Source organism: Sceloporus occidentalis, unplaced genomic scaffold (genome assembly GCF_023333645.1).
Source record: "Sceloporus occidentalis isolate IW3139 unplaced genomic scaffold, rSceOcc1.0.p SCAF_1, whole genome shotgun sequence".
In the NCBI taxonomy this organism is placed as follows: Eukaryota; Metazoa; Chordata; class Lepidosauria; order Squamata; family Phrynosomatidae; genus Sceloporus; species Sceloporus occidentalis.
The window spans coordinates 15939366-15960350 of NW_028316981.1; the positions used below are offsets into that span (position 1 = coordinate 15939366).

The window sequence follows — 20985 nt, forward strand, 5'->3', positions numbered from 1 at the left end:
TAAAATCCGGTATCTTGAAATCCAAAAAGACATCTAGGGGTAGACGTATTGGCCAAATAACAAATCCAATAACATCCTAACAATTATGCCTTTATTGGCCCAACCAACCACATGGCCAAGGACTGGTTGGCATGCTTTGCACTTTGCACTTTGCAAATCTCACTGAGCTCATGATTGCTTAAATCCAACTAAATATTTACAGAAGCATGCGGTTTTAGAGAAAGAAATGTATCAGACTGATCGCCAGTTTAATTAATTCAATAGATATTATTTGGTAACAAAATTAATTATGGTATCCATTGGCTGGCGTTTAATTTGGGTAAGGCCATCGACACCTAGTGTGGATCTGTGGGTTATTTTATTTACGTAAGAGAGAAATACATTTAGAAGAGAGCAGGAATGGGCCTTAATATGGAAGTATGGAGGTATTCAAGCTCGTCTGTTAGAGAGTCTGTAACTCATGGCACTTAAAAGTGGTGTTTAACTGCTTTAATTCTGCAGTGCGGATACAGCTGAAGTTGATGTTTTCCTGGATGTTACTTCTTTAACAGGCAAATTGAAACCAGAGGCAGAAATAACATGGAAAGAATGTTTCAACAAGCTTTTTATTCAAAATTAACGGTGACGGCTTTTCTTTCACCACTTTTGTTTTCAAAAAGCAGGCGCAGACTGACAGACCTTGGCTGTGTGAATCGGACTTACGGTTGGCCCTCCAAATTTGCAGCTTTGACTTGTGCGGTTTTAACGATTGCAGATCAGATTAATACGTTCTCTCTAGGAATCTCTAGGTCTCCAACGTGATTCTATGGTCAACTTCTCTAGGCAGTTTTACACCTTCCACCACTATTCTATGGTCAATTTCTGCCAGACCATAGAATAGCGCTGGAGGACCTAGAAGTTACTAGAGAAGTGTTTTTCAGTTTAAAAAATATATACAGTGGTACCCCGGGTTACGAAATTAATTCGTTCCGCCGCCGCTTTCGTAACCCGGAAACTTTCGCTAGCCGAAATGCCCTTAGGCGCTAATAGCGAAAGCCGCGATTCCGTGTGAAATCGCGCCGAAAAGCACCAATTTTTTTTTTCGTAACCCGAAATAACCTTCGTAACCCGGAAAAATGTTTTTAAATGGATTTTTTTCGTAACCCGGAAATTTCGTAAGGCGGCGCATTCGTATCCCGGGGTACCACTGTAGTTTTTTTTATCTGGTGTTTTTTCCACTTTGACGGGGGTCTTGCACCCCGAACCCCAGCAAATGTGGAAGGCCTGCTGTACATTTTGTTGTCGCTCATTTACTAGGACCACAGAATTCAGAAACTAGGGGCTAGTAGTCCAACAGATAATGCTTGGAATATAAGGACCAAGCAGAATCTGCCGTCTTTACACACACACACACACACACACACACACACACACCTGTTGTCCTGATTTCTTGCCTGTTTCAGCAGTGTAACTGAGATTTGTGCGCACTATTTGCTGCTGTTGTTAAATTGGGACTTGAAAGCTGTGTCATGTTAAAGACTAGTATGAACATTAATGGCCACAGGCTACTTCATCCAAAGGATGGACAATGGATGTTTATCACCTTAAGGTTATGATTAAACTGTTTATCGATACTGAAGGTCTTTATTGCCTGTAGAGTATTTCCTGGAGACATATGCCTATGCACACGCAGGGAGTACATGATAGGTGGCCAGACATGGGAGATGATATCTACCGGCCGTCATGCTGAGTTAGCAAGAAGAAAAGAAACTTGTACTGCCAACTGCTTACTAGGATGGAACGGACCCGTATATATATGTCATGTTTATGATTTTATAATAGATATTGAGTACACACAAGTCTGATAATAAACAATGTGATAACCCAGTGATTGACATGTTTACCTATTAACATTTGGTATAAATAAAGGACCCTGGAGATTCATCTTCTGAGCTCATTGCACCATGCTTATGACTTTCACTTTGTGATTTTGTACCCATCAATTGTCTCTTGACAACTGTTCCAACAACCACTGTTATATCACCATTTGCTGGTAAACTTGGCATTTCCATTCCCCGCATCCTTCCACTCCCTCACTTACAGTGGTACCCCGGGTTACGAAATTAATTCGTTCCGCCGCCGCTTTTGTAACCCGGAAACTTTCGCTAGCCGAAATGCCCTTAGGCGCTAATAGCGAAAGCTGCGATTCCGTGTGAAATCGCGCCGAAAAGCACCAAATTTTTTTTCGTAACCCGAAATAACCTTCGTAACCCGGAAAAATGTTTTTAAATGGATTTTTTTCGTAACCCGGAAATTTCGTAAGGCGGCGCATTCGTATCCCGGGGTACCACTGTATAATGTTGTGCTTGTAGTTCTGTTGCTGTGTCTTCATCTTCTGGAATCCTGGGACTTGTAATTTGGTGAGGCACTAGAACTTTCTACTTGAGAATTCTGTATGCTCCCCCCTCTCCTAAACTGCAATCCCAGGATTCCATAGGCTGTTGTCATGGCAGTTAATCGTAGCACTATCATTGTGTCATGTCAAAGGGCCCTAGGTCTGCAGAGGCTACAATCCATACATGTATCTGATAAAGTGCTCTGTGATCTGTTATGCCACAATGCTCCAAAACACACGACAGAAATAATCCAGTTTGAGGCTGCTTTAACTGCTCTGGCTCAGTGCTAAGGAATCTGAGAACTGTAGTTTATCATGGCACCAGAGCTTTCTGAAAGAGAAAGCTAAATGTCTCAGAAAACTACAGTTGCCAAAATTCCCTAGCATTAAGGCAGGGCAGTTAAAGCGGTCTCAAACTGGATTATTTCTGCAGTGTGTTTTGGACCAATATTATTTATGTTGTTTTTGCTGCAACAGGGTAAGGCATACACACTCATTAGAAATCCAATGAGAATTTCAGGTGTGTATTTATAAGTGGGTTGATCGGGTCACTAGGACTTTGGAGACTAGGTTTCAAATCCCTGTCCAGCCATGGAAACCTAGTGGGTGGCCTTCGGGCAGGTCACACTCTCTCAGCCTCAGAGGATGGCAAAGGCAAACTCCTTCTGAACAAACCTTACCAAGAAAACCCCATGACAGGTTTGCCATAGTGGGAAAACACTTGATGGCACACAACAACACCGAAGTATAATGCATGGGGTTGTGGAGTAGGCAGTTGAGTATGGTGCAAAATAAATGTTTACTACTAACCACTTCTCTTAATTTATGATCGAATGATCCTTCAAATTTTTATTGATTACCGCTGTTCTCTTAAGAAATTATTGCATGCTAAGGTTGTTATGGTTTATCATATACTCGTTTTTCATAACTCCAGGTGTTTTTCACAGTAATTTATAAAGACCTGCCAGCCTTGTCTATGTGTTTCAATGAGGCCTCTTTCAATTGTTCTTGTCACTTTATCCATCTTTATGACTTCCATAATCTTTAACATCCAGTCTTCAATGGTGGCAACTTCTGCTGTTTTCCATTTTTGCACCAGAAATATTCTGGCCAGAGAGATCATAATTATCGAGTATTTGTTCCTGTCTTTTGTTTGCAAAATGTAAATCATATTAAGCAGATATATTTAAGGGGCAAATCCGTAAGAGATGTTAAGAATTTATTTGTCCTTTTAAACTGATGTGTATTTTAACTGATATGGTGTATCTGTGGATTGTTGTTGTTCCCCATCTTGATCCATAGGGAGAGCCTGGGTGGTGTTCAATTTGCTTGTCATGAGTCTTGATTTTGGTGTTTTCCAGGACTGGTAGCCAAACCTTCAGAGTTTCTTCTTTTCTGTTGAAGTGTCCAGGTGTTTTGTGGATTTCTATTGATGCCGGACGTGAAAGCCTTCAACTTCAAATTATTATTATTATTATTATGTAAAGCGATCTTGTAGCACCTTTGAGACTAAGGACTTTATTACACAGGGAAATCCGGGGTTTAAAAGGGAATGCTCCTGCGATAATCCCACCATAATTGTACAATTGCAGCATACAATTGCACACAACGTTGCACAAAATCCATTATTAAAGCGGCAAGACAGAGGAATTAATTGTCATTAATTCTTTCACGATTGCACTTTAATTGCACAATTGCGAAGTGAATACTCATTTTGATGTATTTGCGCAATAATGATCAATTTTTATCTTGTTGCTGAGTTTCTCATGGCTCTGTGGGGCGAGTTTACTTTCTGAGCTGCTTTGCCGATAGACATGACCAGCATTATGTGTCTGTGTGTGTGTGTATTTTGTAACATATATTAAAATAAATTATATTAAAATGTATATTATATGTTATATATACATATAATTATACAGTAAATATATGTCATGTATATATTAAATTTTATTATATTAAAAATGTATATTACAGTTGGCCTTCCTATATGTAGGGGATCCGTTCCAGATCCACCCTTGTATGGGGAAAAACGTGTAAAGTGAAAGCCCATTAATCTTATGGTGGCGCACTCCTGTGTGTGTGTGTGGTGCTGCAAGTGCACCTGTGATGCACCTGCCATTTTGTCCTATGGGGCTTGCCCTACACATAAGGTCAAAAACACATACAACAAGCCCTCCTATGGCGTGGGCAGACTGTATAAAATATAAAATGTATATTATACAATGTATTTTGTAAAATAATATAAAATATATATTATAAAATATTATAAATTATAAAAAAGCTATGATGGGATGCACACACCGTGTACGAAAAGCAAAACCATAACACTACCATTATTATCACATTATTATCACTTTATTCTGTGATGTGTGTGAAATGCTGTTGTGCTATAGCATGGCACTAACGCTTTAATCACATAACGCTTTACTCACAGGATGGTGACGATATGGGACCCATGTGATAAAGTCCTAACTGGAAGAAAGAAGTTGGCAGCATGATGTTTTGTAGGCTGCAGTCTACTTCCTCAGATGCTTCATTATTATTATTATTATTATTTACATGACATAAGAAATAATTCTCAAAAGATTCACACCTTCTCTTTCATTGTTGTTGCAACAGACTAATAAAACTTTGGAAGCTGGGAGTCAAAAGATAATGACTGATCTACTACATATCAGACAGTATCTGTTGCATCCGTACTGCAGGATTAATGCAATTTGGCACTGCTTGAACTGCCACGGCTCCATCCTATGGAATCCTGGGAGTTGTAGTTTGTTATGGCACCAGAGCTCTCTGATGGGGAAGGCCAAATACCTGATAAAACTACAAATTCCAGAATTTTATAGCATTGTGCCATGGCAGTTAAAAGTGTTAAAAGTTCAGTCAAGTAAAGCATTAACCCAGCTGCGAAGATGCAGATCACATTCAATCTGGGTTTCCACAGAATTCAAAGACGTAAATCCAAAACACACTGCAGAAATAACCCAGTTTGGGATCGCTTTAACTGCCCTGGCTCAGTGCTAGCTAGGGAATCCTGGGAATTGTAGTTTATTGTGACACCAGAGCTCTCTCTAACAGAGAAGGCTCAATGTCTCACAAACACTACATTTCCCAGAATTCCACAGCACCGAGCCACATGGCAGTTAAAGCGGTCTCAAACTGGATTATTTCTTCAGTGTGTTTGGAACCATAGTCTGGAAAAATCAGTCTGCAAAGGGATCTTCTTGCAGCACCTTTGAACCCAACTGAAAAGAGAGAAGTTTAAATCACTTGAAATTAACATAAACATTCTGTCATATTGTATTTATATTTTATATTCTTTTATATTACATTTATGTGTTTTTATATTTAGATTTACTAATCTTTTATATTACATTTATATTCTTTTATATTACCTTTATATTTGCAGTTCTTTCATGTTTTATTTTATATTCTTTCATACATTTATATTACATTTATAGTTAGTATTTTTTCCATATTATATTTTCATTTTACATGCTTTCGTAATGCACTTATGTTCTTTTATATTTGTATTTAATAATCTTTTTATATTGGATTTGTATTCTTTTATATTTACATTTATGTTTAGTATTCTTTCATATTATATGGATATTTTATATTCTATTACGTTTATATTCTTTTATATTTATATTTTATATCAACTTTAAAAACTTTAGCTATTTCAATTTATATTTAAAAGAAAGGTTTTAAAAACTTTACACTTCTCTCTTTCTTTAAACTTCTTTAAAGTTAGTAAAACCTTTTTTAAAAAATATATAAAATTAAATAACTTTAAAGTTTATGTTACTTTTAAGTTATTTAATCTTCTCTCTTTTCAGTTAGGCTCAAAGGCGCTGCAAGGCCTGGCTTGTTGCCAAGCAACAGCTCTTTCCCTTAACCAAAATGGCCGCCAGATCGGCTTCTTTTCCTTTTTAACATTTCCTCTAACAAAATGGCGGCTTCAGCCAGACAGGAAAGCTGATTGGCTGATTCAGCAGTCAATCAAGCATCTCCCTCCAGCTCAGTGTAGGAATGGACAGGAAAGAGGGAGGGTGGGGACAATGGCGTGACGTCATATTTTCGCAACAAGCAGCAGGAGGAGAGCTAGGCTTCCTGCTGGCGCAGGTTGGCAGCACTGAAGAGAAGAGAAGGAACCTGCAAGCTGTGAGTCTCAGCTGTTTAAATGGGGAACTTGGATAGGAGAGAATGTAAAATATAAATGTAATATGGAAGAATGCTAAATGGAAATGTAATATAAAAATGCAACATAAAAGATTATTAAATATAAATATGAAATAATATAAATGCAATATGAAAGAATATGAAATATAAATATAATATGAAAGAAAAGTAAATATAAATGTAATATAAAAGAATATAAATTTAATATAAAAGATTATTAAATCTAAATATAAAAGAATATCAATGTAGCATAAAAGCATATAAAATATAAATGCAATATAAAAGAATATTAAATATAGATATAAAATAATATAAATGTAATTTAAAAGGATATAAAATATAAATATAAAATAATGTAATTTAAAAGGATATCAAATATAAACATAATATGAAAGAATACTAAATTTTAAGTATGAAAGAATACTAATTTATAAGTATAAAAGAATATAAATGTAATATAAAAGATGAGTAAATACAAATATAAAAATATCAATGTAATATAAAAGGATATAAATATAATATGAAAGAATGCTCAATATACATATAAGTATAAAAGAATATCAATGTAATATAAAAGAATATAAAAATAAATGCATTATAAAAGAATATTAAATATAAATGTAATATAAAGGATATCAATGCAATATAAATGGATATTAAATATAAATGTAATCTAAAAGAATATTAGTGAATATAAAATATAAATGTAATATAAAAGAATATAAAATATAATACAAAAGAATATTAAATATAAAATAAGGAGTTTGGTCTAGGCAGGGCTGTATGGCTTAATGGTTTTACAGGGAAAGGATCAGCTGGACATGAAAAGTTAGTTTATTTGTGTGGCAACCAGTTCACCCCAGGGGTTGCCTCAAGCTTAATGGCCTGTGAAAGAGCAGGAATGAATCCTCACCAGCCCCAGTCTTTATTTCCCTGTCCTCCATGTGCTTCAGATACTTTTCTCCCAACAGAGTCCAGGGCAATCTGATGGGCCTTATCCAGTCATGTTCAGTTTAGCTGAAAGGTTCTTGTTATGCTTTAACGTTTACGGTAATAATTTTACTTCAACATTAGTTTTTATTGAGTAGAACCTGTTTTATCCAATACATGATTGAGTTGGTTGTGTGTGCTTGTATTTGTGTGTAGTCTTAATAGGAGAGATTCACATACTTGTTGCTATCTCTTGATTTTCTTGATCTTTTGGCATCAGGCAGTAAAAAAGACAAGAGAAAATGTATGTCCAAGGAAAGGGAATTGGTAGTTTAGTTTAATCAAGATCTAATTGAAGTAGGTGTGATGCTCAACCTTCTTGTTTTACTAGTCCTCCTCTCCTGCTTTTGGAGCACAACAGTGAAGGAATGATAATTATTCTTGCCATAGTAATGAAGCCACAAGGAAACACTTCTACTTAATTCCAGCTGTTAAAGGTATGGGAGCAGGACCAGAATAAATGCTGACAATTTAAAAAGGAGATATCAGAGAAGATGTAGCGATTCAGACTTGATACAACGTGTAGGACCAAAAATGTTTATGAATTCCTGGATACAAGACTCAGGATCGGTGGGTTGCTAGAATGGGAGCAGAGGGATACTGGTTCTTAATCTTAGACCCTATTGGTTTTGCACTTCAGTTCCCAGAATACATAATCACAATGTCTGGGGTTTGTTGGAACTGAAGTCCAAAACAGACGCAGGACCAAAATCATGAGAACCATTGTTCTGTTGGATAGATTATAAGAGGAGGTGATAGCTTTATTTATATTCTGCCACTAAAAACTATTTTGATGAAAGGAACATCTCAGAGCTTTACACAGAAAGGTCTGAAAAGGTGGAGGGTACTTCTGGGTTTTAATGGGGGTTGTTTTCGGAAGAGATAGTTAATTTGGAAGTGAATTGGGAAGCAGCAGATGGTAGCAAAGGCAGCCATTAAGAAAAAGTGGCAGCAAACATACAGTTGCCTGCAGAGTGGCTATCTAATGACCCATTCTTCCATCCACAGTCCTCCACTCCAGCCACATGAAGAGGAAGCATCAGCTCATTTCTGAGGCTTTCAAGGCCAAGAAACGGAAGCTGGCTTTTGGATCGGAGCCTGTGGAACAAGGTGAGAAAGCAGGACACATCTAACACATGATATCTGAAGTTTGTGTAGGGGATAGGGGAGTAAATGGGGAGAGCCAGAGCTTCTGGGTAGTATGAGAGAGTAAGAGAAAGTCTTCAAGGGGTGCCAGGATTGCTGGGTTATTATATGTGTTGTTTCATTTCTCAGAGGGTCCTGAAGCAGTGGAATCTGCTCTCCAGTATTTGGCCTCTCTTTTCCCTCGCAAATTGTTTGAGGATTCACTGCCGCCCTTGATTCTGAGACACCAGATCTACAGTCTTGTCAAAGACCGCACAACTGTGGACAGGCATCTGGTAGGAAACTTCCTCCCCCTTTTTGATTTCTTCAATCCCAATCTACTGTTGAGTCTTATGGTCAAGACCAATTTGGCTTCTCCTCCAATTAGATGCTCTAGGAGCACCAAATCCTTCAGCAGTGGTAAAGCTAAGGATGTGTATCCCTGATAAGAGTTCTGTAAGCAGCTGTCACCTTTCTAGTGCTGGCTGAGCACATTTCTGGTTGCTGTGTCCCACATTGTTCCTTCTTGACCCTTTGGGTGTTGCACTGCAGCCTCCAGGTTCCCTGCAACCCCCACCAAAATTAGATGCAAATATCTCTTCCTGAGCAAAGACCACCCTCCTGTGTCATAGAGCCCTTTTCTAGAAGAGAGAGAAAGGAGGAAAATGTCATCAGCGACATTGATATGTTTTAGCATATTTCTAGTGGGGTCAACAGATGATGGGATCTGCAAAAATGGCTGTGGGCATCCCATGGACTACATGTTGTTCCTCTCTGTTTTAGGAGAACAGTTGAATAGCAGAATATGAAAAGAGACAAGTAGAAATCAATGAACTTTCATTGTGGGCAGTACCAATACACAAACACACAACATGTATGCACAATGAAATAGTTATATACAGAAAGTTAACTCCAAAGGCACCCAGTTACTTGCCACTAGTCCTTTCAGCAATAAAGGGAATATTCTTTAATAGCCAAGGAAACATACGTGAGCTGCCTTCACACCTACAGTTTTTGTGGTCCAGCAAAGTGACTATTCTTTTTTTTTCATGTTTTTGTTGATTTTACAGAAAAAAATAAAATAACATATATTGGATATTATGCAAACAAAAAAGAAAAACAAGACAATGCAATTGTCACTATTTTTATCTACAATTACATCATATCCTGACATATATTTCTACTCCATTTCATTTATTTTTCTTCATAACTATACATGACCTTGTAAATTTCACTTTTTGTTTTTTAAATTGTGTTCTCCAGGTAGTTAAAATCTGTTTAATTTCACCTGTTGCATGATAACCGAAATACAACAACATTAACTTCAATCAGTACAGTATAATTTTTATCTTTCACCCAAAATCTAGCCATTCAGTTTATAATCATCCCCATATAATTTCCTTTCTCTTTCTTAAAGTATTTAATTAGCAGTTCCCATGTCTTATAAAAATCATCCATTGATTTTCCCTTGATAGGGATAGCTTATCAATCTCCATATGATCATACATCTTAAGAAACCATAATTCATTATTGGGTATTTCAGCATCAGAATAGTCACCTTGCTGTAATACTGAAATACAGCAAAGTTACTATTCTGATTCTCCTGACATTTTATACAGATGTTTCTACCAGAGGCAGACCCCCACAACCCCATTTCTTGGGAAGCTGGATATGTTTAGCCTGTGAAATAGCTGACATGATAACCATGTTTAAATATTTGAAAAGAAGTTTATTTTCTGGTGCCCTAGGACATGGAGCAATAGATTCAAGCTGCAGGAAAAGAGATTCCACCACAGCATTAGGAAGAACTTCCTGATGGTGAGAGCTGTTTGACAGTGGAATACACTGCCTCAGAGTGTAGTGGAGTCTCCTTCTCTGGAGGTTTTTAAACAGACTAGATAGCCATCTGTCTGGTGTGCTTTGATTGTGTATTCCTAAATGCCAGAGGGTTGGACTAGATGGCCCATGGGGTCTCTTCCAACGCTATGATTCCTTCCCCTGCAGCTCCAGGCCTTTGCCCTCATAGTTTGCATGTGGCTTTAAAATAATAATAATAAATAAACTTTTTATTTATATGCCGCCCTTCCTTCGATCAGGGCGGCTTACAACATGTTAAAAGACAACAGATTAAAATACACATAAACCAACAATAAAAAGCCCCATAGCCCAACCTCTTGGCCACGAAAGAGGAGGGAGGCCCACAGGGGAATGCCTGTTGGAATAGGAAGGTTTTAAGGTCCTTCCTAAATTGGGCCAGGGTAGTAGATGAGCGGAGCTCTGTGGGCAGCGGATTCCAAAGGGCTGGGGCAGCTATGGAAAATGTCCTCCGAGAAGTGGAGGTTAACCTAGCCCCAGGCACCTTCAGTAGCTGCTGCCCAGTCGTTCTGAGGGTGCGAGGCGGAATGTACGGGGAGAGGCGGTCCTTTAGGTATCCTGGGCCCAAGCCATTTAGGGCTTTATAGGTAATTACCAACACCTTATATTGAGCTCGGAAGCGAATGGGCGAATGGGCAGCCAATGGAGCCAATGGAGATCTTTTAAGATCGGTGTTATGTGGCTGGTCCTGGGAGCACCAGTGACTAGCCGAGCTGCCATGTTCTGCACCATTTGCAGCTTCCGAGTTTGGTATAAGGGTTGCCCCATGTAGAGTGCATTGCAGAAATCCAATCTTGAAGTTACCAGAGCATGTACAACAGTTTCTAGGTCCCTCTGGGCCAGGTATGGGCGCAGCTGGCGAATCAGCCGAAGCTGATAACAGGTGCTCTTGACCGTCGCATTCACCTGAGCAGTCAGGTGAAGCGACGAGTCAAGAAGCACCCCCAGACTGCGCACGGAGTCCTTCACAGGGAGCGTGACCCCGTTCAGGACAGGTGGAACCACCTCCATTCCTGGACCAGGAGAACCTATCACTAGTACCTCCGTTTTCTTTGGATTCAGCTTGAGTCGGTTTTCCCTCATCCAGCCCATTACTGACTCTAGACAGGCCACGAGAGGAGAGACGCCATCCTCAGTCACTGCATCAGTCGGAGACATAGAGAAAATAATTTGGGTATCATCAGCGTACTGATAAACCCGCACCCCATGTCTCCGGATGATCTGTCCCAGCGGTTTCATGTAAATGTTAAATAGCATGGGAGACAGAATGGCCCCTTGAGGGACCCCGGTTTTAAGGGGCCTCTCGTCGGAGCACACGTCTCCCAGCTGCACCATCTGGGACCTCCCGGAGAGGTAGGAGCGGAACCACTGAAGCGCAGTGCCCCCGATCCCCACCTCTGCCAGGCGTCCCAGAAGGATACCATGGTCTATGGTATCGAAAGCCGCTGAGATGTCCAAAAGCACCAACAGGGACACGCTTCCCCTGTCGATGCCCAGACGGAGATCATTTGAAAATAAATTAATAGCAAGGCAATTCTTTTTTCTTTTTAGAGCCAACTGAAGGATGAAGGCCGGATCAGGATGTTCCAGCATGGCTTCGATGCAGACACATTTGTTGTGACATTCACAGATGACTACAAAGCTAAGGTCTAGTCTCTGTCCAGGGAGTTTGGCGATGCAGCAGCATTGACAAGGTAGTGACAGCTCTCTTTTCTTCTCCCGCAGGTGCTGGAGTTTGCATCTGGGAAGGAATTTGCCTGGACAGTGAAGAAGTTCCTAGATTCTGTCCTCACTTCCTGTCCTGACATCAGCTATGACAAAAAGAGGATGCTAAATGAATTTGGCTTCAGGGACACTGAGATCACGTAAGCAAATGTTTCTCTAGCAAGGTGGGAAAGTTGCTGACCATGCACTGTAGGTGAATCTGGTGAGACAACTGTGTCTTCAGTCCTTATATATATAACTTTCCCTCCATCCAGGATTGCTGTATCTCACTAGGGAGATTGCTCTTCTTGGCAGACAAGGGGTGTGTCTGTGGACATAATGACGTTTGACATCACTTTAAGTTCTATAGCTTTAGAGTATGGATTTGTGGGATTTATAGTTTTACAAGATCTCTAGCTGTTGTCAAAGAGTGCTGGTGCCTCACAAAACTACAAATCCCAGAATTATGTAGGATGGAGCAATGGCAGCTAAAATGGTATCTGTTTCTACAATGTAGATGCACCATTGGTGGACCACTATGACCGGAGAGCTGTATTCAGGCTGGCACCTGATCATATGTAGCAGCCTGCCTTGTATAGTGAAGAAATCCAGAAACCACTGAGAAAGAAAAGCTATGTTCACACAGGGATCCATAAGCACATTTTCCTTAGAAAGCCTCTCCACACCCATACAGTCAATAAAACAAAAGGAATTAAGAATGAAGACACTGTATTTTCATAGTGTGAATGAAGACACTGTATTTTCCCACTCCTGTGCTTGTGTTCAGGCAGCTGGTGAATGCTGGACTCCTGACTGTCCGTGATGCTGGAAGCTGGTGGCTAGCAGTGCCTGGAGCAGGCCGCTTTGTCAAATACTTCATCAAAGGTTTGTTTACACCCTTCAGTTTCTTCCAAAATGGAACTTGGTGGAGTAAACAGATTCTGGCCCAGGACTGCCAATACAGTGGGCCCTTTTTTATGCATGTATGCTTGAGCCCCATTACAAGTAATGGGGCTTGTGCTCATGGTGATGCAGTGGCGCACACGCCATTGTTCCTTCCGGCACACAGTGCTGCTTCTTCTGGCGCTGCTTTCAGCATATGCTGAAAGTAGCATATAATGCACCCACGTATGACGCGGGCACGCTGTATATTGTAAATTCACGTGTGTTATCCCTGACTTTATAGTGTATACTACAGTGGTTTCTAACTTTTAGTCTTCCAAATTATTTGGACTTCAGCTCCCATAATTCCTGACTTGGCAAAATTGGCTGAGGATTCTGGGAACTGAAGTCCAAAATAAATGGAAGACCAAAAATTGGGAACATCTGTTCTATACTAGTGGTTCCCAACCTTTTCTATAACCCACACTCTAGAAAATGTTTGATGTCCGCACCCCCTACAAAAGTAATACCACATTTGCAGATGAAGAAGTCTAATTTCTAATTTTTGAACCACAAATTTAACCCCATGCAATACTGCATGTGAACAAAGTGAACTTTTAAAAAATAAGCTTTTAATTCAGTACATGAAATCCAAATCTAAATTGTGGAACCAGATTCTAATTTATTCAGAAAAAAAAATGAAAACAGTAAAATCAATCCTAATTGTGAATATAATATTCAATTGCTTCTTTGCTCCTGCTTCTCATTCATGATTTTGTCAAAACATGAAACTCTATTGCTGACTGCGATCAGCAGGTCTGCCTGTGAATTCAGGTGATTTCTAGAATTTGTCTTGACTGACAAAAAGGAACTGAATCCACATTCACCCAAGTTTCTTTATTGCACCCCACACACACACCCCACACACCCCGCTTAGGAGTATAGGTAACCCAGGTTGGGAACTCCTGCTGTAGAGCAAGGATGGGAAACCATTATTTTGGTCTCCAGCTTCCAGAAGCACCAGCTAGCATGGACACTGGCAATGTATTCTGGGGATTGTAGTTCAAAACATCCAGAAAATCAAAGGTTCTGCCTCATGAGTCCCTGTAGTGGGCTGAATTGTTATATGTTTTTATGTTTTGAATCCTCATGCCCAAATATCTGGGGTCATCAGTTATTTTGCAGTCTGATTTAACTCTGCTTCAAGACAAAACAACACTTGAGCAGTTGCAGCATATGTTGTCCTGTACTCTATTCCAGAAAATGAAAAAAAAATATTTTAGGCTTGCAGATTCTAAAATTCCCCCAGCTCAAATGGCCTTTCTGGTTGGGGTTTTTTGCAAACCGTAGGCCTGTTACAGACAGCCAATATAAAACTGCTTCGAGTCACAGTGGAGGTATGGTGTTTCAATGATACATGCGTCCTAAGAGTCCAGAAGTCGCACCAAAGCCACGCTCCAGACCTAAGGACTGGAGCGTGGCTTTGGTGCGGCTTCTGGACTCTTAGGACGCATGCATCATTGAAACACCATACCTCCACTGTGACTCGAAGCAGCTTTATTTTGGCTGTCTGTAACAGGCCTTAGTCTTAAAACAAGTAACCTTCCCACACTGTGCTCCTGTTATCTCAGATAGGCTCATTTAGGCTTAGCTTCTCAGTCATTTCTGTCTTAAAACCTTTAGATATTTGACTTTGATTTTTTTTTTTTAATTTGTGGCACTGCTATGATCTCTGTTACGTATTTTTTTTGCTCTGTTGGGTTAATGTGGTTTATTTAACTGTATTAATTTATGTTTACTGGTTGATTTTGTTAGTGGCAAGTGGATAACTATCAGAAATGAGTGAAACTGGAACTGACTCAGAAGGGAACAGCTTGTTTATTTGTATTCTTTTTTCCTAGGGAGAAAAGCTGTGCTGGGTATGATTCAGAAAGCGAAATACAAGGAAGTTCTACTATCTGATTTACAGAATCGTCGAGCTCCAAGTGCTGTGAAACTGGGCATTCCCTACCACATACATGACATCATTGGAGCCCAGCTGGTTGACTGGTATTAGATTTCTCTTCAGTTTGTTGCTCCCCTCTCCTGAAACCTAAGAAGCCTAATGTTTTGGCTCCCAGCTTAATTTATGGATTATATTTGTGCAGCCAATTTAGGCTAGAATCCTGTGAACTGGGGTGGACAACCTATCATCTTTGTGAGCCACCTGTGTACTTCACAACAGGTTTTCTGGTCCTCATAGTGGTGTCACTAGGGGTGTGTGGTATGGCCCACATCAGGAGACACCCCAGAAGGGGAGTGACCCCTGCTCCATCCCTGCACTTACTCCCATCCTCACCCTGCACTGTCCTGTCCTTTTCCTCATCAGGCACAGGGGGAGGCAGCACGTGCTGCCCCAGAAGCCCCCCCCCCCCCCCCGAGCTGACACCTGGGGCAAGGACACCACTGGTGAGGGGAAAGATCCCATAGTACCCCACTCACTCCCAGGTACCAGTTTACTTGTGAGTAAAATGGTATTTGCCAGGGAGGGAGAGTGCCCAGAGCACACACACCCCACTGGGTGCTTGTTTACTTGTCAGTAAAATGGCACCTGGCAACAAGGTGAAGAGGTGTGGCCTTTTGGCCCTGCCCCAGAAAAACCACACCATCGCCACCACCATATGACACCTGCTGATGGGATGCTACTGAACTACACCATAAGAGGAAGCATTTCCATGTACTCTGTTTCTAGTGGAATCACCAGTTGCTGAGGTGATCTCCCTAGAAATCTGAAGTGTGGGTAAAAGCTACTCCTGTGTCCCAGTGATTCCACTTCTGCTATTGCTATTTCCTGCCACTTGTTGCAGTGGAGAAAGACAGCAGTTTCAATGAATTACTGCTGAAAGATGGATGCAGCTTTTTCTCCCATTGCTCCCTAGCTAGATTGCTGTGCAGAATGAACGTCTGTGGACTAGTGCTAGTTCTTGAGCCATTAGCTGTCGATCCTTGAAAAGTTTCAAGGAAAGAAAGAAACAATTACACCAATGAACACAAATATAGTGCTGATTCATCAGGGCCTAAATACCCTAAAGGCACCTGATGCCGTCTCATCTTGGAAGCTAACCTGTATCAGCTCTGGTTATTACTTGGACAGGAGACCTCCAACAAATACTAGATGCTGTAATCTGTATTTGAAAGGAAGGAATTGGCAAAAGCAACTCTGAGTATTCCTTGCCTAAGAAACCTCTAAGAAATTCATCAGGTCACCATAAGTCAACAGACGACTTGAAGGCATACACTCACACACCTTCATATACTGGGGGCAGTGGGGAGGGGTGTTGCCAATCTGAATCAGATAGCATGAGAAGCATTAGTGTAGAGTATCCACACAAACTTTTCCAAACTTAAATCCTGGTGGGACCAACATCTTGCAAGCTAGATACTTCCCAGTTGAAATATTATCTCTGCTATGATTTTTCTGAGTTCCCCTAGGCTCCAGGAATGGGCAACTGTGGAGGTTCTGGGGGCTGTCTCATCTATGTTTATGAAATTGAAAGTGACCAAAAGCTTACTTCTTTTTTTTCTAGAAATGCAATTTGAGATTTAGACAACATGTCAATGTGCAAAGGGAGAACAGCAGAGAAAATTTGTATCATTTGGAGGTCTCTGGCAGCATAATTCAGAATTTTTACCCTTTCTTTCTTGGTAAGGGGAAGGAAGACTCTGGGGGTCACACAAAGGGCCCCACTAAACCACTGCACAATTCCCACCTCATCCTAGTTAAATCACTCTCCTAGTTTGCCAACCCAACTGCAATCTGAGGATAAGAATACTGGCCTCCCAAACAGGGTTGTTAGAAAAAAAAGACCCATCTAATTCAGCAGTGAACTTCTTCCCGCTATGTGTTTACTGTTCCCTTCCTAACATTTGTAAGACCATTGTGATCTTGTGTTTTGTTTGCTTGTTTTTTCCAGTGTGCCAACTACAACAGGAACTCTTCTCCGACTGGCTGATGATTAAACACATATCAAGTTGCCAATGAGCAGAGGGTTGGCCTGAAATGAACTGACCTCACCTGGAATGCTTGGAAATGACTCTGGCATGTGAGGACCACTCTCTTAACCACCACCAGCAGTGGAGACAGAAGGACTCTCTTCCCACGCAAAATAACTTATTTATGAACAGATGTGTCTTTTGCACTTAATATGGATCCATAATATGGAGAACACCTCAGCAGGACCTGTGACTCCTCAGTAATGATTGCAATGTCAAATGAAACTGTGATGTGAATAGGAGATTGAAATGTGATTTTTGGCCATAATCTGAAGCATCATGTTATGCCTACCCATTTAGGGTAACAACACCCAGTGTTCAACATTCCCCACTCTCAATTCATTCCTTATGTGTGTTTGGGCCATGGGTGTTTATTGTCTTTCAGCTGCCAAGATAGTCAAATGCCTTGAAGTAAAAACAGTTTATTTTACTCTTGTGTTGTTGTTTGCTAACTGGACATTTAATTGGGTTTGTTTTCTGTACTGGCCAAGGTATATGTTGATGTAAATACATATGATGCCCATTCTGGGAGGATGTCTGATGTAGGTACACTACATCTTTTTCAAAAAAATGCTTAGCCCTGGTTTTTTGTCTCCTATCTCCCATCCTCCCTTTCTTTCTCAGTGACAAGTTGAGTGAATTGTCTTAGGTTTCTTGAATCTGCTTTGTGCTGTGCAAGATTTCTGCATTTCTAAAGAAGCCCAAGAACTTTCTTTTTTCCTACTATGAAGCAGGAAGCTACTTCACACTAAGATGTTCTTCTAAAGAAGATCTTCCTAATGGTAAGAGCTATTTGACAGTGGAATACACTGCATTGGATTGTGGCAGAGTCTCCTTTGGAAGTTTTGAACAGAGGCTAGATGGCCACCTATTGTGAGTGCTTTGATCATGTATTCTTACATGACAGGAGGTTGGATTGGATGGCCCTTGTGGTCTCTTCCAACTCTGTGATTTTAAGTAATACTGGTCTTACATGGTCTGCTCTCACTGAAGGCAGCCCTCCAAGATCTCAAGCAGGAAATCTTTCCCATCACCTGACTGGTAGTAGTGCTATCCATGGAGGAGGTTCCAGGCTTGGTCCCTGCTACCTCGATATTGCTAAGAAAGGCCTCTTTTTGAATGTTAGAAGTTGCTGCTAGTAAGCGTAAACTATATTGAGCCAGGCAGACCAATGGGTTATCATGGTATAAGGAAGATTCCTGTGATCTCTTGCTCCTGTCTCTATTAGCTGGAGATGCCAAGGATTGACCATAGGAGCCTAAGACCTATCTGCTCCAGCACTGTTGGCAGTGGCCAGACTCACAATCAGCACTTAAGTGTGGCTGCACTTTCCCACCTGTTCTCCCCCCTTGAATGGTTTTTAAAGGCATACCACGGACCTTTTATATAAGTGTGTTCTTCTTCAGCTAAGGTAAAATAATGACTTGACTCAAGAACATGCTCTTTGCAAGAAAATGGCCCCTAAAAAAGGATACCTGTGGACTTTGGGACTGCTCAGGTGAAGAGTCGTATCATTTAACTTCTGAGAGTGATGACATAAAAGGGAATATTTTTGTTGTAGCATCAAGCTTTGTTAACACAAGATTTAGACTTCCTTTCAAAACCTTGCTACTACTCAGTTGTCTGAGCTGTGAAGAAATGGGAGAAGACAAGTCTATTAAAATGGGGCAGTGATAAAGGAGAATAAGACAGGTGACTACCCTGCACAACTTCTTTCTCTTTCAGCTGAAAAACTGCAAAACCAACTGCTCTCAGCCAGTGTTTTCAAGTGCTGGTGGATTGCCTATGTTTTAGTAGTTGTGTGAACTTAGGCACAATGGACTGTGATACTTTAGATACAAACTCTTTTTGAACTTTGGGCTTTATTTTTGTTGCTTGTATGCTATCTTTATGATAGGTGTGGCGTGGATGGAAGGAAGGAAGGGCTGCATGTTGCTGACGCTTATTTTCAGTTAAGCAGATTCCTTTACGAAGACCTTAATGGTAGCCTTTTGTTTTAAAATGGATGAAGTAAAGGGGTGCAACTGAGGATATGATGGGAGTGGGGAGGAGAGACGTATATTCTCCTTGCTTCCAGGTGGCTCCAGCATTTGAACAAGAAGCAAGTGCAGTTCCGTCTCAGATGTGAATCAAATGTCAGTGTGTTCACTCCGTCATGTCAGGGCTTAGAAGAAACTAGTTATAATTCTCCCCCTCCAGCCACCCAAAGAGGGAGGGAGGGATTTCATGTTACTATTTATTATTATATTCATTTATATCCCGCCCTTCTCCCACGGCTGGGGCTCAGGGTGGCTTACGACATTAAAAAATGGAGGGGCGAGTGTATTTCATATCAAACTAGTTATAAATGTTTTATTGTCTAATTAAAAATAATAATTGTAAGCTGCTCTGATAGCCTTTAGGGCTGAAGGGCGGGGCATAACTATCATAAATATGTTTTATTATCTATCTACTATCTTTCTATCTTCTATCTTATCCATTTTCTGTCCATCTTCCACCCATCTATCTCTCCATCGCCTATCTATTCATCTTTTATCTATCTATCTGTCCATCCATCTATCTTCTTAATCTAATCTATCAAGAACCACTACAACCATCAGCAATAGTTTTTTAACAGAGAAGGCCAAAGCTCTAGTTGGACTACAAATCCCATGATTCCACAAGCCGGAAATGCCTATGAGACCAAGGTTGTGTAGAAAGGGCCTCTTTTTCTGCCTCTCCCTCTGGCTCTTGGGCTTCCTGGTTTGCCTATGGCTCCGCCCCTTTTCTAGGCAGCCAATCAGAAGCGCCCTGCTGAACCCTGCTTAGGGTTGCTAGAGCAGACAGAGTAGAACAAACGCTGCCAAGAAGGAAGGAAGGTGTTCAGGGCGCTCTTAAAGGGGACGCGCCCTTTATTGATGCAGGGAAGAAAGGGATCCTGACAGTGATACAAAATGGGAGCCAGCCTTGATCCCTGGAGGAGATCCCAGCCTTGGAGGGGCCTCTGCTTTGGGGGGCTGGTGCTGCTGGGCTGGTGCTGTTGGCAGAGCCATGGAGTGGCCTCTCCTGATCAGGTAAAGGGCTGGGGAAAAGGTTGCGGGTCTGTGTGTGTGGTTTGTGTGTGTGTGTGTTTGTGTCTCTTGTTGCGTCCACACAACCCAAGGAGTGGAGGGGAGGGTGAAAAGTGGAGCAAGTGATCCAGTGGATCAGGCAGTGTGATCTAGTATTGTTGACCCCCCAATCCCATTGTTGTTGTGGTTGTGTGCCTTTAATTGTAGATTCTACCCAACTTAAGACTGTTGTTTGTTTGTTTGTGTTATTTTATTACTATGGTGCCTTTCTCCCAAAAGGGACCCAAGCCGGCTCACAATGTTGTTGTTGTTGTTATTGTTGCTGCTGCTCTTTCAACCCCTTTATGAGCTGTCTATCAACAAGTCACACTCTCTCAGCCTCAGGGAAAAGCAATGGCAAACACTCCTGATGAAGAAATCTGCCAAGAAAACCCCAATAATTATATTATTATTATTATTATTATTATTAGCAAGCCAGCCAATGCGACATAGTGGTTTGAGGACTGGAATACAACTCTGGAGACAAGGGTTCAAATCCCTGCTTTGCCATAGAAACCCACTGGGTGACCTTGGGCAAGTCACACTCTCTCAGCCTCAGATGACAGCGTTGGCAAGCCTCTCTCTGAAACTTGCCAAGAAAAACCCAGGATAAGGTCGCCATACATCAGAAACAACTTCAGGTACGCATCAACAACAAGGTTGAACATCACTTCCATCTTCACATTACATACTTCATTACCAAAGCCCATTGGGGTGACTTTGAGCAAGTCA

The 20985-nt window shown here is 40.8% G+C and overlaps 2 protein-coding genes across 9 annotated transcripts in view; both read left to right on the forward strand.

The window, feature by feature from the left end:
- Positions 1-5311: 5311 nt before the first annotated feature.
- Positions 5312-17594, forward strand: WHR1 (winged helix repair factor 1). 7 transcript variants are annotated; one of them, XM_089513896.1, is made up of 9 exons: positions 6168-6538; positions 7878-7983; positions 8555-8656; positions 8822-8967; positions 12098-12193; positions 12272-12411; positions 13038-13135; positions 15034-15181; positions 17086-17594. In XM_089513896.1, exons 3-9 carry the CDS (start codon positions 8572-8574, stop codon positions 17129-17131), a joined length of 759 nt encoding a protein of 252 aa, XP_089370022.1. In that variant the 5' UTR covers positions 6168-6538; positions 7878-7983; positions 8555-8571; the 3' UTR covers positions 17132-17594. The 7 variants fall into 7 exon arrangements, 5 of the variants coding, with proteins under 5 accessions (XP_089370041.1, XP_089370022.1, XP_089370011.1 ...); XR_016280388.1 differs by lacking the exons at positions 6168-6538; positions 7878-7983 and adding exons at positions 7268-7606; positions 16699-16816; XR_016280389.1 differs by lacking the exons at positions 6168-6538; positions 7878-7983 and adding exons at positions 7268-7606; positions 16699-16773.
- A 67-nt stretch (positions 17595-17661) lies between these two features.
- NEU1 (neuraminidase 1) overlaps positions 17662-20985 on the forward strand; it is a 38803-nt gene continuing 35479 nt past the window's right edge. Inside the window, exon 1 of one of the 2 annotated variants that reach the window (XM_089513845.1) lies at positions 17662-17946. In XM_089513845.1, coding sequence (XP_089369971.1) covers positions 17944-17946 — 3 coding nt within the window. In that variant the 5' untranslated portion in view covers positions 17662-17943. Of the gene's footprint in view, positions 17947-19790; positions 20218-20985 lie in introns of those variants that run through there. The other variant, XM_089513837.1, reaches the window with a different exon arrangement.

Excerpts from the sequence above, each read along its gene's own strand:
- WHR1 (XM_089513868.1), top strand. The coding sequence starts at position 7,561 with ATGTTCAGTTTAGCTGAAAGGTTCTTGTTATGCTTTAACGTTTACG. Across the intron at positions 7,607-8,554 it reads GTTATGCTTTAACGTTTACG|TCCTCCACTCCAGCCACATG; the intron begins GTAATAATTTTA and ends TTCCATCCACAG. Across the intron at positions 8,968-12,097 it reads CAACTGTGGACAGGCATCTG|AGCCAACTGAAGGATGAAGG; the intron begins GTAGGAAACTTC and ends TTTTCTTTTTAG.